General features: G+C 43.1%; 1 protein-coding gene and 2 long non-coding RNA genes across 4 annotated transcripts; 2 read left to right on the forward strand and 1 right to left on the reverse strand.

Moving 5' to 3' along the window:
- The first annotated feature begins 1,504 nt into the window (after positions 1-1,504).
- LOC101732461 lies at positions 1,505-2,579 on the forward strand. Its single transcript, XR_208741.4, has 3 exons — positions 1,505-1,687; positions 1,867-1,937; positions 2,370-2,579. It is a non-coding gene; the product is annotated as an uncharacterized LOC101732461 (long non-coding RNA).
- Positions 2,580-7,126: 4,547 nt separating this feature from the next.
- LOC116411564 lies at positions 7,127-8,212 on the forward strand. The gene is made up of 3 exons (XR_004223203.1): positions 7,127-7,300; positions 7,480-7,550; positions 8,003-8,212. It is a non-coding gene; the product is annotated as an uncharacterized LOC116411564 (long non-coding RNA).
- A 10,897-nt stretch (positions 8,213-19,109) lies between these two features.
- On the reverse strand, positions 19,110-22,250 carry LOC116411579. Of its 2 annotated transcripts, XM_031904078.1 has the most exons (4): positions 22,055-22,250; positions 20,479-20,856; positions 19,616-19,838; positions 19,110-19,508 (listed from the first exon to the last, which is right to left on the reverse strand). In XM_031904078.1, the coding sequence occupies exons 1-4, from the start codon at positions 22,122-22,124 to the stop codon at positions 19,460-19,462; spliced, it is 720 nt and encodes a 239-aa protein (XP_031759938.1). In that variant the 5' UTR covers positions 22,125-22,250; the 3' UTR covers positions 19,110-19,459. The 2 variants fall into 2 exon arrangements, with proteins under 2 accessions (XP_031759938.1, XP_031759937.1); XM_031904077.1 differs by lacking the exon at positions 22,055-22,250 and having other exon boundaries at positions 20,479-21,046.
- Between the last annotated feature and the right edge of the window lie 515 nt (positions 22,251-22,765).

The raw sequence follows: 22,765 nt of genomic DNA on the forward strand, positions 1-22,765 counted from the left end.
CTTTAATGGGACATGCAGATGTTATAAGACCGTCCCCTTCATCTGGTAGGAACTGAGCACTGCCCAATGAGAGCCCAACAGGGACAAGGGGGCCTAATTATTATGTTGTGTAAAATAAATACTCCCCAAAAAATGGTGTAAAATGCTATGTGTGGTGAATTATGTAACCGCAGGGCCCCCCACCCGACGTCCCCCCATGAGTTTAATGCGTCAGGGGCGGAAGGGTCGGCCAGGAGCAGGAAGGAAGGGGATCACTCACCTGTATTTACCCTGGGCCGGGGCAGTTTTCTCCTAACAGGAGCACCGGCCGGGGGTATCAGGTAAGTGAGTGGGGTAAGTGAGTGACTGAGAGCAAAAGGCATTGCTCCTGATGTGCCCCAGTGGGTGCCCTTAGTATTGCATGTAGGGATGGGCGCCCCCCCGCCAGGGTATTTTGATGGAACAGATGGACAGAATAACAGACTTTTACGCAGGTGTCAGATCCCTATTTTTAGTGTTTTATTGTTCCCTATCCCACAATGTGTTTTCCCTTTATCAGCAGAAAGCCTGTTGCTCCTGCAATGTATGTCCCTGGGGGTGAGTACTAGTGGAACTAATAGATTAATTACCCATTGGGTGTAGACTGAAGTTAAGAACTGATTGATTCTTGGAAGCAGCAATTATTGCCGTCATATCTGTCTCCATGTTGGGAGTGTGAGGAGGAATCCTGATTGGTTATCGGCAGACACCAGGGGAACGGGTTTATTATTTATTAATCTTCAAGATCCCGTAACCCCAATCCTGCAGTTATATAGCGGCACCTAATATTCCTTGGCCTAAACTATATACTGGTATATACGCTTTATTTCAAGTCCTGGGAGTTCTTTGCTTTATCCGGATATAAATACACAATAATTTGGTTCTTGGCACACAACTGTAAGGGAGTGCCGCTTTCACCCTTTATATTTATTTATATAGTGTAAGTTATGTATAAATTTAGGTTAAAATTAACACAATTTATGTAACCGCAAAAACTGATTTTACCTAGAAACCCATGTAACGTACATAAACGCTTACAGAGCAAACTCCACAGACCCCCAATGAATTAAAAAACTTAAGGTAAATTTCACTGCCCCCAATTAACTGACTGACTTATTAGCACATTAACTAATTATTTGAACTATTTATACTAACTACTTATTATAGAGTAACATCAGCTGTTTCTATTATATTGGGATCTGTTTGGTGAATCAGCAGGTTACTGGCCTGTGTATTATAGGGGGCTGCCATGTACACAAGTGCGCAGAACCAGCATTTTGGGTATTGTTAATATGTAGAAGTAGTTGGCACCTGTTTAGTTAATAAATTATATAAATATCATGTGACAATATTTATGCTAATACTTTCCCGCTAACAATTATAATTAACAACTATCATTATCTCTAAAATAGAAGCGGATTAGGAATTGCTGACATGATAGGGCGGGGCGGGGAGTGGGGACAGGGCTGTATATAAGGGGCTGGGGCTTTGGGGAGACACCAGACTGATCCCTGCAGTAACAGAGCAGCACCAGTGGGTCCAACTGAACAGAACCATGAAGTACCTGGGAATCCTGCTGCTTCTTGTATTCTCTGCAACTCTCATCTCCGGAGGTATTCATGATGAACCAGGAAATGAGTGTGAGAACTGCGAGGGCTGTTGCGACACGGTAATGCTACTTCATCATTTTCCCCTAATATTTGGCTAAGGGGCCTATAATTAGCCACTTTCCGCTCAGCATTATTTAAAGAAGCTCCGGCCTGACTTGTTACCCAGGGGCTGGGAATGTGGGCAGGGAGTTGGCACAGGAATGGGGGCAGCAATTCTCACTCTGTTTAATGCTTACAGATTGACTCTGATAATGAAGTCATTGCATCGTGCGCTCATTGTGTGAAGCATCTGTGCTGCGACAGGATACCGTGAGTATTTAAAATTCACTACAATAACTTACAGGACCTTTCCTTAGAATAAGATGTGGGTAAAATCACAAGATTCTGAAGTTTTCTGTCAGAATTTCCCCTCTGTGTATGTGCGGGGCTGAGCGGATCTACCTGCCTTCCTCTCCCTTCTGCACTTGTGATGATCCCTTATAGCTTGGCTGCCCCATAATTCCCATTGCCTGTCTATCTGGGTCCCATTTTAACCTCTGTGGATGGCAAAAGAGACAAAAGAGACAAAAGAGAGCCCCCCACTCTCTCCTACAGCCCCAGTATATGTGCTCCATGTAACCCAACATGGCAGGATCCATGGGATACACTGTAAATGGCCGTACAGAACTGTCTGGTACTAACAATAATGTACTGTAAGGTTCTGTTATCCCCCTGTGTAACATTCTTTTCTCTTTATTACAGACATGGCCGTAGAGCTTAGTAGACCGACTCATATTGGGACCCACCATCACTCAATAACCAGAGGCCTTTGGTTGGTTCCTGTTGCGAGTCTGGGGCAGCAGATTATATTATACTGTATGTTGTACCTTCTCCATGTGCTGCAGAGAATTCTCACAGACTGGATACTGACAAATCCCAATAAAGTTCCCCTGAATGTGCTATAAACCCTCACACTGTGTATTTCTTACTGTGCCGCACACAGACTGGGCTCCCTCTGTCAGGGGATACTGTACATATTTATTATTGTCCCTGCCCCACTGCAATGTTCTACCTGCCAGGGCTGGGGTATGTATGGAACTGGAGCAGGCTGGCTGCTATCACCATCAATACTCTACATACTCAGTTATTGTACCACCTCTTCTCATGTAGTGATCCCTCACCTCTCATTTGCCAATATTAGCAACAGACTGAAGTTAGAAATGTGCAGTTACATCTGAACTCAATATAAAAGGATTTACTTGGGGCCATTGTTAAACAAACTTTAGCAGAAAGTTCTCAGGGCCAGGACACCCATACACTGCCCCCCCCCCTCTCCATTTTACTCTCATTTAGAAGGTTCATTAATTAGTGCAAACCAATCCTTTTCCTGCAAACAACTCATCATCCCATTGATGTTTCCAAAGTAGGTCTAATCCTGGCTTTCCTGTTAGGAGGCGCTTTAATCTGGGCCTTGTCTTTAATTGAACAAAGTCATTTTGAAAAGATCTGGAGGTGCTTCTATAATAGTATTAGATGGGCCCTAGGAGAATCACTCCCCTTAGGTCAAGGAGCTCTTTCTACAGCTGAATATACATTGCTGTTGGATTGGTTACAGTGAGTGGAATAGGGTGGGCCCTATTGGGCCAAAAGTATTCAGACATTTATATTGAAATTCCTTGTCCTCAGCTGGACCATGTATTGCTGAGTTTCAAACTTTCTCTGAGCAACATCAGTACAAGAACTATTCCTTTGGTGCATGTTTTGTTCATCAATGAGCAGCCACACTCAAACCCGGCCGCACCAAACATAATGTCAGGAGTCGGCAGGAGTGGTATAAAGGCTGCCGCCACTGAATCCAGGAGCAGTGATATTCTCTTGAGTGATGAATCGTGTTGCACCATCTATCATGGTAGGGACTGGAGTTGTTGGGTTCCTAGAGAGCCTTAAACGTACCCATCTTATGCCCCCATAAACACAATAAGTCCTCTATGAAAATGTTTGCTGAGATGGGAGTAGTAGAACCTGACTGGCCTGTACCCAACTGAACACCTGTGGGACGAACTGGAACCCCCGGTGCAAGCTACACCTGATCACCCAACTTCCCCCTACTTAGCCTTATTAATACTCTTATGGCTTAGCAAAAACAAATCCCACCAACAATGAGAATGAGATGTTGGGGCATGAGACACAGGCAGAAGTCAATATTTTTTGCCATATTGTGAATATGAAGGTAGCCAGGTATCTGCTTAGATTTGGCCCCTGTGTTAGTCATCCTGTAATTAAAGTGTAATTGCAAAATGCGTTTCCCTGAGGTAGGGATAATTGGGGAGCGTTGGGTATCCCCACTGTGTGATTGAGTTGAACAGATCCTGGGAGTAGACCCAGGTGATACTGTATGGGAAGGATCAGGTGACCCCCCCCCATTGTATAAAGGGCTTGGGTAAAGCTCTGTTCAGTTACTTGAATCCCCCTTAATAAGAGGAGAGACGTAAGTGAAAGGATTGGGGTAAGTGAGTGAGAGCAGAAGGCAGTGCTCCTGATGTGCCCCAGTGGGTGCCCTTAGTATTGCATGTAGGGATGGGCACCACCCCCGCCAGGGTATTTTGATGGAACAGATGGACAGAATAACAGACTTTTACGCAGGTGTCAGATCCCTATTTTTAGTGTTTTATTGTTCCCTATCCCACAATGTGTTTTCCCTTTATCAGCTGAAAGTGTTGCTCCTGCAATGTATGTCCTTGGGGGTGAGTACTAGTGGACAGAATGAAGGGGTCGTTCACTTTTGAGTTAACTTTTAGTATGATGTAGAGAGTAATATTCGGAGACAATTTGCAAGTGGTCTTCATTTTTTATTCTTTGTGTTTTTTTTTAGTTATTTCAATTTTTGTTTAGTAGCTCTCCAGTTTGGAGTTTCAGCAGCTATTTGGTTGCTAGGGTCCAAATTAACTTAGCAACCAGGGAGCAGGTTGAATGAGCAACTGGTATATAAATAAGAGAGGGACTGAAAAAAAATAAATCATAAAAAGTAACAATAACAATAAAACTGTAGGCATTGGAGCAATAGTTTTTGGCTGCCGGGGTCAGTGACCCCCATTTGCAAGCTCCAAATAGTTAGAAGAAGAAGGCAAATTGTGAAAAAACTATAAAAAATAAATAATGAAGACCAATTGAAAAGCTGCTTAGAATAGGCCATTCAATAACATACTAAAAGTTGATTACCCATTGGGTGTTGACTGAAATAAAGAACTGGCTGATTCTTGGAAGCAGCAATTATTGCCGTCATATCTGTCTCCATGTTGGGAGTGTGAGAAGGAATCCTGATTGGTTATCGGCAGACACCAGGGGAACGGGTTTATTTGTATCTTTAGGAAGCTCCTGTAACCCCAATCCTGCTAATCATATAGTTGCACCCAATAGTGATTTAATATACAATATGTAGATTATCCCTGTGTGACCTGCACCGCCCAGAATATCTCAGTAACAGAGAGACAGAGAGGGCTGTTGCCAAATTTACTGTCATTTATAATTGCCCGGGGCAAGTAGGAAGCAGGGTAACTATCAGGGCTGTGTGGGTGGAAACTTCCCACACATTCATCATTCACAACTTATTCATCTTCCTGGTTACATTTAAAATGGTGGAAAATAGACTGAAGAGATATATGGATATATCCAGAAATGTGACCGCTTCCATATGGATCATAGCAGTAACTATAACACCCCATTGAGGAATTTTATACTGGAAGCAGTCACATTTCTGGTTCTTTAATATGAAATTGTATTTACAAAAATGGGGAACATTTAGGGTTTTTATATACAATGGGAATATATATACAGGTATCGGACCCTTTATCCGGAAACCCGTTATCCAGAAAGCTCCGACTTACGGAAAGCCCGTCTCCCATAGACTCCATTTTAATCAAATAATTCAGAATTTTAAAACTGATTTCCTTTTTCTCTACAGTACCTGTACTTGATCCCAACTAAGATATAATTACCCCTTATTGGGGGCAGAACAGCCCTATTGGGTTTATTTAATGGTTAAATGATTCCCTTTTCTCTGTAATAATAAAACAGTACCTGTACTTGATCCCAACTAAGATATAATTACCCCTTATTGGGGGCAGAACAGCCCTATTGGGTTTATTTAATGGTTAAATGATTCCCTTTTCTCTGTAATAATAAAACAGTACCTGTACTTGATCCCAACTAAGATATAATTACCCCTTATTGGGGCAGAACAGCCCTATTGGGTTTATTTAATGGTTAAATGATTCCCTTTTCTCTGTAATAATAAAACAGTACCTGTACTTGATCCCAACTAAGATATAATTACCCCTTATTGGGGGCAGAACAGCCCTATTGGGTTTATTTAATGGTTAAATGATTCCCTTTTCTCTGTAATAATAAAACAGTACCTGTACTTGATCCCAACTAAGATATAATTACCCCTTATTGGGGGCAGAACAGCCCTATTGGGTTTATTTAATGGTTAAATGATTCCCTTTTCTCTGTAATAATAAAACAGTACCTGTACTTGATCCCAACTAAGATATAATTACCCCTTATTGGGGCAGAACAGCCCTATTGGGTTTATTTAATGGTTAAATGATTCCCTTTTCTCTGTAATAATAAAACAGTACCTGTACTTGATCCCAACTAAGATATAAATAATCCTTATTGGATGCAAAACAATCCTATTGGGGTTAATTCATATTTTATTGATTTTTTAGCAGACTTAAGGTATGGAGATCCAAATTATGGAAAGACCCCTTATCCGGAATACCCTTGGTCTGGATAACGGGTCCTATACCTGTACTGCTATATAAACCTTATTTCATGTCCTGCGAGTGCCTTGCTTTATCCAGCTATATATATATACAGTATACAAACACACAATAGCTTGGTTCTTGGCACATAACTGTAAGGAAGTGCAGCTTTCTAGGCAAAACTAGACTAGAAACCTATGTGACATACATAAAAGCTTATATAACTTGTTATCAAGCTAAAGACAATGCAGAGAAGCGTGACGGGACAGGCAGGGGCAAACTCCACTGCCCCCAATGAACTGACTGACTTGTTAGCACATTAACTAATCATTTTAACTATTTATATTAACTGCTTATTATAGAGTAATGTCCAATGTTTGTATTGGGATCTGTCTGGTGAATCAGCAGGTTACTGACCTGTGTATTGGGCTAGGCCCCCTCCAGAAATTTTGGGGCCCCATCCAAGTTATTTATATGGGGGCTGCCATGTACACAAGCGCTCAGCACTACAATTTTGAGTATTGTTAATATGTAGAAGTTGTTGGCATCTGTTTAGTTAATAAATTGTATTAATATATCATCATATTATTGTAAGCATCATGTGACAATATTTATGCTAATACTTCCCGCTAACAATTATAATTAACAACTATCATTAACTCTAAAATAGAAGTGGATTAGGAAATCCTGACATGATAGGGCGGGGCGGGGAGTGGGGACAGGGCTGTATATAAGGGGCTGGGGCTTTGGGGAGACACCAGACTGATCCCTGCAGTAACAGAGCAGCACCAGTGGGTCCAACTGCACAGAACCATGAAGTACCTGGGAATCCTGCTGCTTCTTGTATTCTCTGCAACTCTCATCTCCGGAGGTATTCATGATGAACCAGGACATGAGTGTGAGAACTGCGAGGGCTGTTGCGACACGGTAATGCTACTTCATCATTTTCCCCTAATATTTGGCTAAGGGGCCTATAATTAGCCACTTTCAGCTCAGCATTATGTAAAGAAGCCCCGGCCTGACTTGTTACCCAGGGGCTGGGAATGTGGGCAGGGAGTTGGCACAGGAATGGGGGCAGCAATTCTCACTCTGTTTAATGCTTACAGACTGACTCTGATAATGAAGTCATTGCATCGTGCGCTCATTGTGTGAAGCATCTGTGCTGTGACAGGATACCGTGAGTAATAAAAATTAACTACAATAACTTACAGGACCTTTCCTTAGAATAAGATGTGGGTAAAATCAAAAGATTCTGAAGTTTTCTGTCTGAATTTCCCCTCTGTCTATGTGCTGCTCCCCCTGGGGGAAGTCCGGGCTGAGCGGATCTACCTGCCTTCCTCTCCCTTCTGCACTTGTGATGATCACTTAGATCACTTATAGCTTGGCTGCCCCATAATGCCCATTGCCTGTCTATCTGGGTCCCATTTTAACCAATGTGGATGGCGAAAGAGACAAAAAAAAGCCCCCCACTCTCCCCTACAGCCCCAGTATATGTGCTCCATGTAACCCAACATGGCAGGATCCATGGGATACACTGTAAATGGCCGTACAGAACTGTCTGGTACTAACAATAATGTACTGTAAGGTTCTGTTATCCCCCTGTGTAACATTCCCTTCTCTTTATTACAGACACGGCCGTAGAGATTAGTAGACCAACTCATAATGGGACCCACCATCAATCAATAACCAGAGGCCTTTGGTTGGTTCCTGTTGCGAGTCTGGGGCAGCAGATTATATTATACTGTATGTTGTACCTTCTCCATGTGCTGCAGAGAATTCTCACAGACTGGATACTGACAAATCCCAATAAAGTTCCCCTGAATGTGCTATAAACCCTCACACTGTGTATTTCTTACTGTGCCGCACACAGACTGGGCTCCCTCTGTCAGGGGATACTGTACATACTTATTATTGTCCCTGCCCCACTGCAATGTTCTACCTGCCAGGGCTGGGGTATGTATGGAACTGGAGCAGGCTGGCTGCTATCCCCATCAGGATCCAACTGGCCCACTGGGACACCAAGAAAAAATCAAGGTTTGCCCCAATCCCAGCGGGTAAGTGACCAAAGGTGGGGTGCCAGGAGGAGGGGGGTATTAATGCAAAGATTAATAGCATTGTGTATAATAACTGAACTACAAGACACCTAGAATACTTTCCTGTGGTACATTTTGCATCTGATCATGTGATCTAAATCTACCAGTGTGGAGATCCTTATTTATAGGGTCCTCTGCTCTGACCTGGACTCATGGATCAAGGTTCACTTTTCCCTGGGATCTTGCACTTCAGTTCTGGTCTGTAATCCTCCAGATTCTCCAAGAGAAACCCTTTACTCACCCCCTTACTTTTATAAACTAATGAGGGGAGATAACACTATTACATCTCTCACTATTTATTTTGACAGATACCATCTCTTTGTAAGGAATTGCCCCTCATTTGCCAATTCTAGTAACAGTCTGAGGTTAGAGATGTTTAAACTAAACCTTTACCTGCAAGTAAAACCAAAAATAAGGAACCCAAGAGTTAGTTAATATAGGCATGAACTAGAATGAGTAGTATTCCGAGACGCCCCCTAGTGATCAACACAGGGTAATACAACTTTTTATTAAAAACTGGTTGGTTGGGGCGAGACTGGGGAAGTACACTCCTTCTCTGCTCCCAAAGTTTCCCTATTTTGAAACCTAAGGTGCGCACAGAAGTGTGGCTCCTACAATGGCAGCAGGGTTAGATTTAGAGTTGGGTGTGGGTTAGGGTTTTGCGGGTTAAGGGCAGGCCCGGATTTTTGGAGAGGCCACAAAGGCCCGGGCCTGGGGTGGCACAAACTGGGGGGCGGCATGCCGCCCCGCTGCACCAAAATCTTGAAATTTTGCTTCCATACGGAGCAATGGGGACCTCTCCCCTCTGCTCAGTATGTAAGTGTAGACTTCCGCAAATGGTGGCGAATGGGGGCGCCTCTGGGCGCCCGGATTAGAAATCTGCCGCTGGTTAAGGGCGGGTTAAGGTTGGGTATGGGTTGGGTTTTGTGGGTTAAGGTCGGGTATGGGTTAGGGTTTTGCGGGTTAAGGTCGGGTATGGGTTAATGGGTTAGGGTTTTGAGGTTGAAGGTTGGGTATGGGTTGGGGTTTTGCAGATTAAGGTTGGGTATGGGTTAGGGTTTTGTGGGTTACGGTCGGGTATGGGTTAGGGTTTTGCGGGTTAAGGTCGGGTATGAGTTAGGGTTTTGCAGATTAAGGTTGGGTATGGGTTAGGGTTTTGTGGGTTAAGGTTGGGTATGAGTTAGGGTTTTGTGGGTTAAGGTTGGGTATGGGTTAGGGTTTTGTGGGTTAAGGTTGGGTATGGGTTAGGGTTTTGTGGGTTAAGGTGCCCCCGAAACTATCCACTTTCATGTGCCATGTTGTGCCAGTGTTTGCTCTTTATATTGTGTACAGTATGTGGAGGGTGCTGATCCCTTGTGCATACCAAGCACGGGGCATATAATGGAGGAGAGGCCAGGGGGCGCTGCTGAGCTCTCTTTCGATCACTGAGCATAACAAATCAGATAAGTCACATCCCTTGTGTGAGCCAGAGGGACATTACCTTCGTATCCCAGCGCCCAGAACTGCCCCAGAACAGGGTGTATTACACAGGCGGGGGATTGGGAGGTTTATTGGATGGCAGTGCTGCTACTGGGAATCACTAACACTATCCTGTCTCTGTGAGAGGAGAAACTCTTATTGGTTACACGCACAGCCCCAGGGAACCGATTTGTCTTTGGAAAGTACCTGTGACCTCAATGATGCTAATATTATAGTGGCACTATATACTGATTTAATACGCAGTTTGATGACTCCAAGTAATGAGTTGCACCGCTCCGGAATATTTCAGTAGCAGAGAGATCTGTGCAGAGATGCTGGGAGTTGCAGCATAAGTATCAACTGCAGGGGGCAATTTATGAAACCAAGGGGTAATTTTTATTGTGGCAATAGCTTTTCCAAAATCTGTTTCCCCCTATTTACGTTGCATTCATTTTAATGCTTTTTGAGGTTTATAAATTGGGCAGCTCAGCACTGTCACCCAGCTCTAACACCCAATAGCACAGAATGGAGTTTATTGGGGGCAGAACAGTCCTATTGGGTTTATTTAATGGTTAAATAATTCCCTTTTCTCTGTAATAATAAAACAGTACCTGTACTTGATCCCAACTAAGATATAATTACCCCTTATTGGGGCAGAACAGCCCTATTGGGTTTATTTAATGGTTAAATGATTCCCTTTTCTCTGTAATAATAAAACAGTACCTGTACTTGATCCCAACTAAGATATAATTACCCCTTATTGGGGGCAGAACAGCCCTATTGGGTTTATTTAATGGTTAAATGATTCCCTTTTCTCTGTAATAATAAAACAGTACCTGTACTTGATCCCAACTAAGATATAATTACCCCTTATTGGGGGCAGAACAGCCCTATTGGGTTTATTTAATGGTTAAATAATTCCCTTTTCTCTGTAATAATAAAACAGTACCTGTACTTGATCCCAACTAAGATATAATTACCCCTTATTGGGGGCAGAACAGCCCTATTGGGTTTATTTAATGGTTAAATGATTCCCTTTTCTCTGTAATAATAAAACAGTACCTGTACTTGATCCCAACTAAGATATAATTACCCCTTATTGGGGCAGAACAGCCCTATTGGGTTTATTTCATGGTTAAATAATTCCCTTTTCTCTGTAATAATAAAACAGTACCTGTACTTGATCCCAACTAAGATATAATTACCCCTTATTGGGGGCAGAACAGCCCTATTGGGTTTATTTCATGGTTAAATAATTCCCTTTTCTCTGTAATAATAAAACAGTACCTGTACTTGATCCCAACTAAGATATAATTACCCCTTATTGGGGCAGAACAGCCCTATTGGGTTTATTTAATGGTTAAATGATTCCCTTTTCTCTGTAATAATAAAACAGTACCTGTACTTGATCCCAACTAAGATATAATTACCCCTTATTGGGGGCAGAACTATTGGGTTTATTTAATGTTTAAATTATTTTTTAGCAGACTTAGGGCATGGAGATCCAAATTATGGAAAGACCCCTTATCCGGAAGACCCCAGGTCCCGAGCATTCTGGATAACAGATCCCATACCTTTACTAACTTGTCAGTTGCTCTTTATTTTGTAAATGTTATTATTACAGTAACTCATAAATATCTACTTGCCTGTGTGAGACCTAAAACCATTAGTTAGAGCCCCTATCCATGTAGAACATACACCTGTCACATTATTAGGTCTTTAATTACATTTTTTGAAACAATGAACATCTGAAAAAAAGCCGAAATGAGCAGATAGAGGGATAAGAAATATGTTGTTGTGATAGCAAAACCAAGATCTATTAAAAACAACATCATTTTTCTTATCCCCACCCCGGGGAGACACTCCTTGCAAGTGGATTACCCTTACACTGTCATTGCAGGGGGTCTAACACAGGGGCCACATCTACACTGCCTGGGTACCTTCATATCCACAATATGGCAAAATATATTAACTTCTGCCTCATGTTTCATTCTCAAACCAATTGAATAAATGTGATTTTGTTTCCTATATTTGGTTTTATATTATCTGTTATGCTGTGTGGGTTTCCTCTATATGTTAAAACACTGTTGGTGGGATTTGTTTCGGTTAGGCCATAAGAGTATTATTATATAAGGTTGGGCTCTGAAGGATGCTCCGCTTTAGCTTGCACCGGGGGTTCCAGTTCCTCCCACAGGCGTTCAGATCTTTTCAAAATGATTTTGTTCAATTAAAGACAAGGCCCAGATTAAAGCGCCTCCTAACAGGAAAGCCAGGATTAGACCTACTTTGGAAACATCAATGGGATGATGAGTTGTTTGCAGGCAGTGTCATTCTGTGGCTACTAAAGCAAATAAAGTGCTGTCTTGTATAAAAAGGGCATTGACTCAAGGGATGAGAACATAATTTTGCCCCTTTATAGGTCCCTGGTAAGGCCTCACCTTGAGTATGGGGGGCAGTTTTGGGCTCCAGTCCTTAAGAAGGATATTAATGAGCTGGAGAGAGTGCAGAGACTGCAACTAAACTGGTAAAGGGGATGGAAGGGTTAAACTATGAGGTTAGACTGTCAGGGTTGGGGTTGTTTTCTCTGGAAAAGAGGCGCTTGCGTGGGGACATGATTACTCTGTACAAGTACATTAGAGGGGATTATAGGCAGATGGGGGGGGGTTCTTTTTTCCCATAAAAACGATCAACGCACCAGAGGCCCCCCCTTTAGATTAGAGGAACGGAGCTTCCATTTGAAGCAGCGTCGGGGGTTCCTCACGGTGAGGGCAGTGAGGGGGTTGGGGAATGCCCTGCCGGGGGATGTTGGGTAGGGGGTTCCTCACGGTGAGGGCAGTGAGGGGGTTGGGGAATGCCCTGCTGGGGGATGTTGGGTAGGGGGTTCCTCACGGTGAGGGCAGTGAGGTTGGGGAATGCCCTTCCAAGTGATGCTGTAATGGCAGATTCTGTTAATGCCTATAAGAGGGGCCTGGATGAGTTCTTGATCAATCAGAATATCCAAGGCTATTGTGATACTAATACCTACAGTTAGTATTAGTGGTTGTATATATAGTTTATGTATGTGAGTGTATAGATTGGTAAGTATAGGTTGTGTGTGCTGGGTTTACTTGGAAGGGTTGAACTTGATGGACTCTGGTCTTTTTTCAGCCCTATGTAACTATGTAACTATGGTTTGCACTAATTAATGAACCTTCTAAATAAGAGTAAAATGGAGAGGGGGGGGCAGTGTATGGGTGTCCTGGCCCTGAGAACTTTCTGCTGACGTTTGTTTAACAATGGCCCCAAGTAAATGCTTTTAGATCAAGAGGTGTAACTGCACATCTCTAACTTCAGTCTGTTGCTAATATTGGCAAATGAGAGGTGAGGGATCCCTTGTTTGCATTGGGGTGCAGGGATGTATGTCCTGGTCTGCTGGATTAAGTGATACAAGGCATTTTGTAACCCAGTTACAAAAGAATAAATTACTAGGATCAGATTTGGGTAGATCATTATTTCTGTACATTATTGAGACCAAGTGAAGCCATAGAGAAGCACTAATTGTATTTTTGGTGTCTTCTCCCTCAGTTACTATACACAGTGTTGTTTAATCCCCCCAACCTCCTGCTGGAACCCCACAGTGTGAGGGTTTATAGCACATTCAAGTGAACTTTATAGGGAATTTATAGAGAATTCTCTGCAGCACATGGAGAAGGTACAACATACAGTATAATATAATCTTCTGCCCCAGACTCGCGACAGAGACCAACCAAAGGCCAATGGGACCCAGATAGACAGGCAATGGGCATTATGGGGCAGCCAAGCTATAAGGGATCTAAGTGATCATCACAAGTGCAGAAGGGAGAGGAAGGCAGGTAGATCCGCTCAGCCCGGACTTCCCCCAGGGGGAGCAGCACATAGACAGAGGGGAAATTCAGACAGAAAGCTTCAGAATCTTGTGATTTTACCCACATCTTATTCTAAGGAAAGGTCCTGTAAGTTATTGTAGTGAATTTTAAATACTCACGGTTTCCCGATGCAGCACAGATTCATCACACAATGATCACACTCTGGCCTGACTGCATCATCAGAGTCAATCTGTAAGCATTAAACAGAGTGAGAATTGCTGCCCCCATTCCTGTGCCAACTCCCTGCCCACATTCCCAGCCCCTGGGTAACAAGTCAGGCCGGAGCTTCTTTACATAATGCTGAGCTGAAAGTGGCTAATTATAGGCCCCTCAGCCAAATATTAGGGGGAAATGATGAAGTAGCATTACCGTGTCGCAACAGCCCTCGCAGTTCTCATACTCATTTCCTGGTTCATCAACAATACCTCCGGAGATGAGTTAATGATAGTTGTTAATTATAATTGTTAGCGGGAAAGTATTAGCATAAATATTGTCACATGATATTTATATAATTTATTAACTAAACAGATGCCGACTACTTCTACATATTAACAATACCCAAAATGCTGGTTCTGCGCACTTGTGTACATGGCAGCCCCCTATAATACACAGGCCAGTAACCTGCTGATTCACCAAACAGATCCCAATATAATAGAAACAGCTGATGTTACTCTATAATAAGTAGTTAGTATAAATAGTTCAAATAATTAGTTAATGTGATAATAAGTCAGTCAGTTAATTGGGGGCAGTGAAATTTACCTTAAGTTTTTTAATTCACTGGGGGTCTGTGGAGTTTGCTCTATAAGCGTTTATGTACGTTACATGGGTTTCTAGTTAAAATCAATTTTTGCGGTTACATAAATTGTGTTAATTTTAACCTAAATTTATACATAACATACACTATATAAATAAATATAAAGGGTGTGAAAGCGAAACTCTTGTGTGCCAAGAACCAAATTATTGTATATATATTGCCGGATAAAGCAAAGAACTCGCAGGACTTGAAATAAAGCGTATATACCAGTATATAGTGTATATTCCCATTATATATAAAAACCCTGAATTCCTTGGCCAATTTTAGGCCAAGGAATATTAGGTGCCACTATATAACTGCAGGATTGGGGTTACGGGATCTTCCTGAAGATGAATAAATAATAATCCCGTTCCCCCGGTGTCTGCCGATAACCAATCAGGATTCCTCCTCACACTCCCAACATGGAGACAGATATGACGGCAATAATTGCTGCTTCCAAGAATCAATCAGTTCTTAACTTCAGTCTACACCCAATGGGTAATTAATCTATTAGTTCCACTAGTACTCACCCCCAGGGACATACATTGCAGGAGCAACAGGCTTTCAGCTGATAAAGGGAAAACATGTTGTGGGATAGGGAACAATAAAACACTAAAAATAGGGATCTGACACCTGCGTAAAAGTCTGTTATTCTGTCCATCTGTTCCATCAAAATACCGTGGCGGGGGGGCGCCCATCCCTACATGCAATACCAAGGGCACCCACTGGGGCACATTGTATTGCTCTCAGTCACTTACCCCACTCACTTTCCTGATACCCCCGGGCGGTGCTCCTGTTAGGAGAAAACTGCCCCGGCCCAGGGTAAATACAGGTGAGTGATCCCCTTCCTTCCTGCTCCTGGCCGACCCTTCCGCCCCTGATGCATTAAACTTATGCGCACCCAGGGGAGGACGTCGGGTGGGGGGCCCTGCGGTGACATAATTCATCACACATAGAATTTTACACCATATTTTGGGGATATTTATTTTACACAGCATAATAATTAGGCCCCCTTGTCTCTGTTGGGCTCTCATTGGGCAGTGCTCAGTTCCTACCAGATGAAGGGGACAGTCTTAAATAGTGCTGGGCGGTATGACCAAAAATTTATATCACGGTATTTTTCAAAATTATATCGGTATCACGGTATTTGACGGTATTTTTTTTCCCCCATGCATGATTAGGTGACCACCCCAAACACCCGCCACCCGCACCCCCCCGCCACCCCAAACACCCCCCCATCCGCACGCAGCCCCCCCACCCCCCCATCCGCACGCACCCCCCCACCCCCAACACCCCCCCATCCGCACGCACCCCCCCCACCCCCCCATCCGCACGCACCCCCCCACCCCAAACACCCCCCCATCCGCACACACACCCCCCACCCCACCCCAAACACCCCCCATCCCCTTCACATAAATATAACCCCCCACCCCACCCCCCCCAAACACAACCCCATCCCCTTCACATAAGTATAACCCACCCACCCCCACCCCAAACACCCCCCCATCCCCTTCACATAAATATAACCCCCCACCCCACCCCCCCAAACATAACCCCATCCCCTTCACATAAGTATAACCCACCCACCCCCACCCCAAACACCCCCCCATCCCCTTCACATAAATATAACCCCCCACCCCACCCCACCCCCCCAAACACAACCCCATCCCCTTCACATAAGTATAACCCACCCACCCCCACCCCAAACACCCCCCATCCCCTTCACATAAATATAACCCCCCACCCCACCCCCCCCCCCAAACACAACCCCATCCCCTTCACATAAGTATAACCCACCCACCCCCACCCATCCCCTTCACATAAAATATAATTACTGGCCAGGAACCCCCCGACAGCTCACATTGGTATCCGACTCTGAATGCGTCCTAGTGATGGCGCTTTTGTAGAGTGTGCGCGCTGACGTCACGTGCGCGCTGACGTCACGTGCGCACCTGCGGTGACATAATTCATCACACATAGAATTTTACACCATATTTTGGGGATATTTATTTTACACAGCATAATAATTAGGCCCCCTTGTCTCTGTTGGGCTCTCATTGGGCAGTGCTCAGTTCCTACCAGATGAAGGGGACAGTCTTAAATAGTGCTGGGCGGTATGACCAAAAATTTATATCACGGTATTTTTCAAAATTATATCGGTATCACGGTATTTGACGGTATTTTTTTTCCCCCATGCATGATTAGGTGACCACCCCAAACACCCGCCACCCGCACCCCCCCGCCACCCCAAACACCCCCCCATCCGCACGCAGCCCCCCCACCCCCCCATCCGCACGCACCCCCCCACCCCCAACACCCCCCATCCGCACGCACCCCCCCCACCCCCCCATCCGCACGCACCCCCCCACCCCAAACACCCCCCCATCCGCACACACACCCCCCACCCCACCCCAAACACCCCCCATCCCCTTCACATAAATATAACCCCCCACCCCACCCCCCCCAAACACAACCCCATCCCCTTCACATAAGTATAACCCACCCACCCCCACCCCAAACACCCCCCCATCCCCTTCACATAAATATAACCCCCCACCCCACCCCCCCAAACATAACCCCATCCCCTTCACATAAGTATAACCCACCCACCCCCACCCCAAACACCCCCCCATCCCCTTCACATAAATATAACCCCCCACCCCACCCCACCCCCCCAAACACAACCCCATCCCCTTCACATAAGTATAACCCACCCACCCCAAACACCCCCCCATCCCCTTCACATAAATATAACCCCCCACCCCACCCCCCCCCCAAACACAACCCCATCCCCTTCACATAAGTATAACCCACCCACCCCCACCCATCCCCTTCACATAAAATATAATTACTGGCCAGGAACCCCCCGACAGCTCACATTGGTATCCGACTCTGAATGCGTCCTAGTGATGGCGCTTTTGTAGAGTGTGCGCGCTGACGTCACGTGCGCGCTGACGTCACGTGCGCACCCGGAAGTATTCAGCACACCGGTATGGGGGTATGTAGAAAATTCATATCGGTTTCAAAAAAAAAACCGGTGATCGGTTTTTACCGGTATACCGCCCAGCACTAGTCTTAAAACATCTGCATGTCGCATTAAAGGGGTGGGTTACCTTTAAATTACCTTTTAGTATGTTATATTCATCTGGTATGAACTGAGCACTGCCCAATGAGAGCCCAACTAGTCCTAGTCCTACTACTTTGCAACTACTTTGCAATTGGTCTTCATTATTTTATAATTATTTGCCTTCCACTTCTACATCTTTCAGCTTTCAAATTGGGGTCACTGACCCTGGCAGACAAAAATAATTTGCTCTGTGAGGCTACAATTCATTTTTATTATCTTACTATTCTGTTTCTCTCCTATTCAAATTCCTCTCTCTCATTTAAACCTCTGGGGTTGCTAAGGTAAACAAGACCCTAGCAACCATATAGCTACTGAAATTCTGTTCTGGAGAGTTGCTGAACAAAAAGCCAAATACTGTAACTGAAAAACTACAAAAAAAATCAAAAACAATAGGAAATTGTCAGTATCTATGGGCACAGTTGTCACCAGTGGGTTTTACCAGTGATTCTCCAATCCCATTTTGTGTGTTTTTCTTTAGTTAAAAGTTTAAAGGTGCCCATACACGTCGCCAAGAGGTCGCCAAGTGAGCGGATCTTCTCCCGATATCCCCACCTACGGGTCAGCGATATTGGGAGAATTTAGGCTAGTTCGGTCGTTTGGCCCTGGGGCCGTTATATGGAAAACTCCAGGTCCTGAACATTCTGAATTACAGGTCCCATACCTGTACTGCTACTTACTGTATAAATCAAATATAATGTACTGACTAAATTGAAAAATGGACACAAGTAGAAAATAAAACATAGCTTAATATTTTTATTATTTATTGAAATACATGATACAAATGAGAAAAAAGCGTAACTTTTTACAAAAAAAAAAGTCCTTTCTGCCTCCAAAAGGCAATTGAAACAGTGTCCTTGGTTTTAGGTCTTATTCTTCTCTTCCCTGAGACTTTTATATCAATATTCTCTATTGAGAAGCTTCTCTTTGTTCTCAATATATACTTCACCCTCCTTCCCTCCCTCATCATGTAATGATGCCCCTTCTTAAGAAGAGTCTGAACTGTCTTCTGATTCACTCTCATCATCTTCCCTGCACATACAAAATAAATAAGGAGATTGTTAAAGCTGAGCCCCCCTAATTACCCACTGAGCCCCCCTAATCTTCCCACTAACACTCACTAACCACTGGTTCCCACCTCTCACTCTGCACTTACTGTCACTTTACACATGAACTCTAACGCCATGCTAGTTACCCTGACCTTATGTCTCAGCCCTCCTTTTAGAATGTAAGCTCTTGTGAGCAGGGCCCTCCCCCTAGTGTCTCCGACCCTCATCCAATATAACTGCAAACCATTTTTGTGAATTGTTTATATGTACAGGTTAACTGTTCTGTCTTTTGTACCCCTCTATTCTGTAAAGCGCTGCGTAAATTGATGGCGCTATATAAATAATAATAATACATTTGTTGTTTGCTAAAATAACTCCTTTCCCCCAAAACATGATACAGTTACATAATCTTATAAAAAGCTAACACTACATAGGGCTAATTCATTTTAGGGGCAAAGCAAAAAAGAAAAAACAAAGCACCCATTTCTTACACTTTGCACCGTGCCCCACCCAAGTATATGGGCACTAAGTGCCAGTTCGTGCTCTGTACTCAGGTCTAGCGGAAATAATAAATAATCCCTTTTCTGTCATTTATGCAACTATTTACTGATTTGTCTCCCTGGTAAATCCAAATGCCCTGGGTGCAAGAAGTGCAGTGCAAATAAAAAATGTTAGAAATGCTTATTTACCCTTCTTCTTCATCGCCTTTTTTGCTTTTTTGCCTTAGTTTAATTCTGCAGAAAAAGAGGAAAAGAATTAGAAAATGGCTGCAAGATTTTTATAGCAGTTTTATTATATACATGTTTGTAAAAAACAAAAACATAAAAGCAATATTACTTACATTAGCAGGACTCCAGCCATTACGGCTATACTGAGGAAAACCCCAATAACTATAATAAATATAAAGATTTTCTTCTCAATTGCGTCAAGTTGGTGGAATATGACGTCGCTAGCAGATTCATTATTATTTGCTGCTGATCCTTTTTTTGCTTTTGTTGTCATCAATGTCGTCGTTGTTGGTGGGACAGTAGTTGTCTTTTTCTTAAACCATCCCCGGGACTCCCCTGCAAAGCAAAATGATTGCGTTAATCTTAATGAAATGATAGATTTAGTAAAATGACGAGGGCGCAGTTGTGGGGCACACACGCGTCAGTAAATGAGGAAAACCAGAACTGTGTTATTATGGCTCATGTCTAGCGATGAGCGAATTTTTTTGCCAGGCATGGATTCGCAGCGAATTTCCGCATTTCACCGTTGGCGAATTGTCTCAGTGAAAATTCGCTGTGGAAAAATTTGCTGCGCATAAAAAAAATGTAGCTGCGTGTCAAAATTGTGAGCAGTCACGGCCAAATTGGCCGCGGTCGCGTCAAAAAAGCGCGGACGACAAAATAAAAAGACACAGGGGACAAAAAATATAGCACAACAAATGTGTTTCACGAATTTTCTTCCCATTTCGCGAATTTTATGGCGAAGCGAAACGGGACAGATTTGCTCATCTCTCTTTTATAACAAAAGCTTTGGATTGCAATGAATTAATGCAAGTTCTGTATAAAATGCAATGGAACTACACGTGGGTAACACTGGAGCATTATATTGAGTTGGTTAATGCGCTTACAATACAGGCACTTTTTCGTTTGAGTCAGAAGCTTAATTGGGGATTACGTTACATTTTATATCAGCTGTAATTATCTCTCTCTAACTTACCTTTGGGCTGATTCACAACTTCAACCTCTATAGAAGGAGTCGGCTGGTACAGCTTTCCTACAATTGTCAGCCGGACCTGATAAGTGCCGCTGTCTGTGATTTCTGTGGGATTAATCACCAGAGAGCAGTTTCCTTTTGACACCTCGGGTATAAAAACTTGGTATTTGTCTCCATAATCAGACGATGCCTTTCTTACATGGTCCCCGTACAGGTGTATTAGAGGCACGTATTCATTCCTATCTATTTTACCCCATTCCAACTGCACTTTGAGTGGGTTGAGGTGACGCCGTGTATGGAACATACATGGTATGATATTGGCTGTATGTGCCTTCAGGGTCAGCTTTGATTCAAATAAGGTGAAGTTTTCCACTTTCACCGCTATAAAAAAGAGGGAAATGACATTACAATCATGATAAGTACAGTACAGTCTCATCCTGCAATAGGGGCCAAACTGCATTTAGTAATAGTGTCCCTAACATTTCCCATTAACTCGGTAATCTTACATTGATAAATATAAGTACAGGTATGGGATCCGTTATCTGGAAACCCGTTATCTGAATTACGGAAAGCCTGTCTCCCATAGACTCCATTTTAATGAAATAATTCAGATTTTTAAAATGTATTTCCTTATTCTCTGTAATAATAAAACGGTATCTTGTATTCGATACCAACTAAGATATAATTATCCCTTATTGGGGGCAGAACAGCCCTATTGGGTTTATTTCATGGTTAAATGATTCCCTTTTCTCTGTAATAATAAAACAGTACCTGTACTTGATCCCAACTAAGATATAATTACCCCTTATTGGGGCAGAACAGCCCTATTGGGTTTATTTCATGGTTAAATGATTCCCTTTTCTCTGTAATAATAAAACAGTACCTGTACTTGATCCCAACTAAGATATAATTACCCCTTATTGGGGGCAGAACAGCCCTATTGGGTTTATTTAATGGTTAAATGATTCCCTTTTCTCTGTAATAATAAAACAGTACCTGTACTTGATCCCAACTAAGATATAATTACCCCTTATTGGGGGCAGAACAGCCCTATTGGGTTTATTTAATGGTTAAATGATTCCCTTTTCTCTGTAATAATAAAACAGTAGCTGTACTTGATCCCAACTAAGATATAATTACCCCTTATTGGGGGCAGAACAATCCTATTGAGTTTAATTAATGTTTTATTGTTTTTTAGTAGACTAAGAGCTCTGGCACATGGGGAGATTAGTCGCCCGCGACAAAAAGCCTCGCGAGGCAACTTCGGCGATTTCCCGAAATCGCGCCTCCACGTGTGCCATCTCACCGGCAACTTACATTGTCGCCGGTGGGATGGCAACTTGCGGCAACTCGGGGAGATTAGTCGCCCGCGAACAGGGAGTTTTGTCGCGGGCGACTAATCTCCCCGTGTACCAGAGCCCTAAAGGTATGGAGATCCAAATTACAAAAAGACCCCTTATCCGGAATACCCTTGGCCCCAAGCATTCTGGATAATGGGTCCTATACCTGTAATTGGTTGTAAACATACAAAGCCAGTTTATATTTCAGGGGTAAAATGCAAAAGAATTATCTTTCTTACCTGACGTGATACAGAAAAGTTGAAATAGTTCAAATAAAATAAATAAAAGATGAAAAGACGCAGGACCCATCACTGCTCGGCAGGAGGGTCTCCTACGCCCTTCAGAGATCTTGTTCTGGAAGAAAAAATAAATAGAAAAATATAAGAATATGATCTCTCAGCATAGAAACTAGCAATGTTATTATCAGCATCTAAATGATCATATCTGAGCCTTACAGTTTACATATCTGGCACTTTGGTTAAAACCAATAACCAAACAGACAATAACATTGGAACACATTTAGTTAATTGGTTACATTTACATTAATTCAATTGACTTGCATAAATTACAATAATCTCGATCATATAAACTCTGTTTGCCATTATATATAATACAGTTTATTTGTACTTACCGTTCTTTTTGCAATGCAGAGATGCATGATGTGTCACATCAAGCTCCTCACATCCAAAGAACTCAGTGTGAGACTCAAAGCTTTACAGCTTCCAGGCTGATGATGTCACAATGCAGAGCCAAACAGTGTTGCAGCTGCCGGAGTGATGATGTCACAATGCTCATATCCGACGCTTTACACAAATGGGCCTCACAGCTTTATAACCAGATAACTTTCCTATTTGTGCAAATTGCAGTGAAATGCGAATTGCGCACAAAAATTCACGAATGAAATTTCGATTTGCCCGAGCGCGTAGAGAGTGCGTATAAATAAATAAATA

This window comes from Xenopus tropicalis, chromosome 6, assembly GCF_000004195.4.
Source record: "Xenopus tropicalis strain Nigerian chromosome 6, UCB_Xtro_10.0, whole genome shotgun sequence".
Classification (NCBI taxonomy): Eukaryota; Metazoa; Chordata; class Amphibia; order Anura; family Pipidae; genus Xenopus; species Xenopus tropicalis.

Excerpts from the sequence above, each read along its gene's own strand:
- LOC116411579 (XM_031904077.1), bottom strand. The coding sequence starts at position 20,935 with ATGCAGTTTGGCCCCTATTGCAGGATGAGACTGTACTGTACTTATCAT. Across the intron at positions 19,839-20,478 it reads AGTTGTGAATCAGCCCAAAG|GGGAGTCCCGGGGATGGTTT; the intron begins GTAAGTTAGAGA and ends TTTGCTTTGCAG. Across the intron at positions 19,509-19,615 it reads ATGGCTGGAGTCCTGCTAAT|AATTAAACTAAGGCAAAAAA; the intron begins GTAAGTAATATT and ends CTTTTTCTGCAG.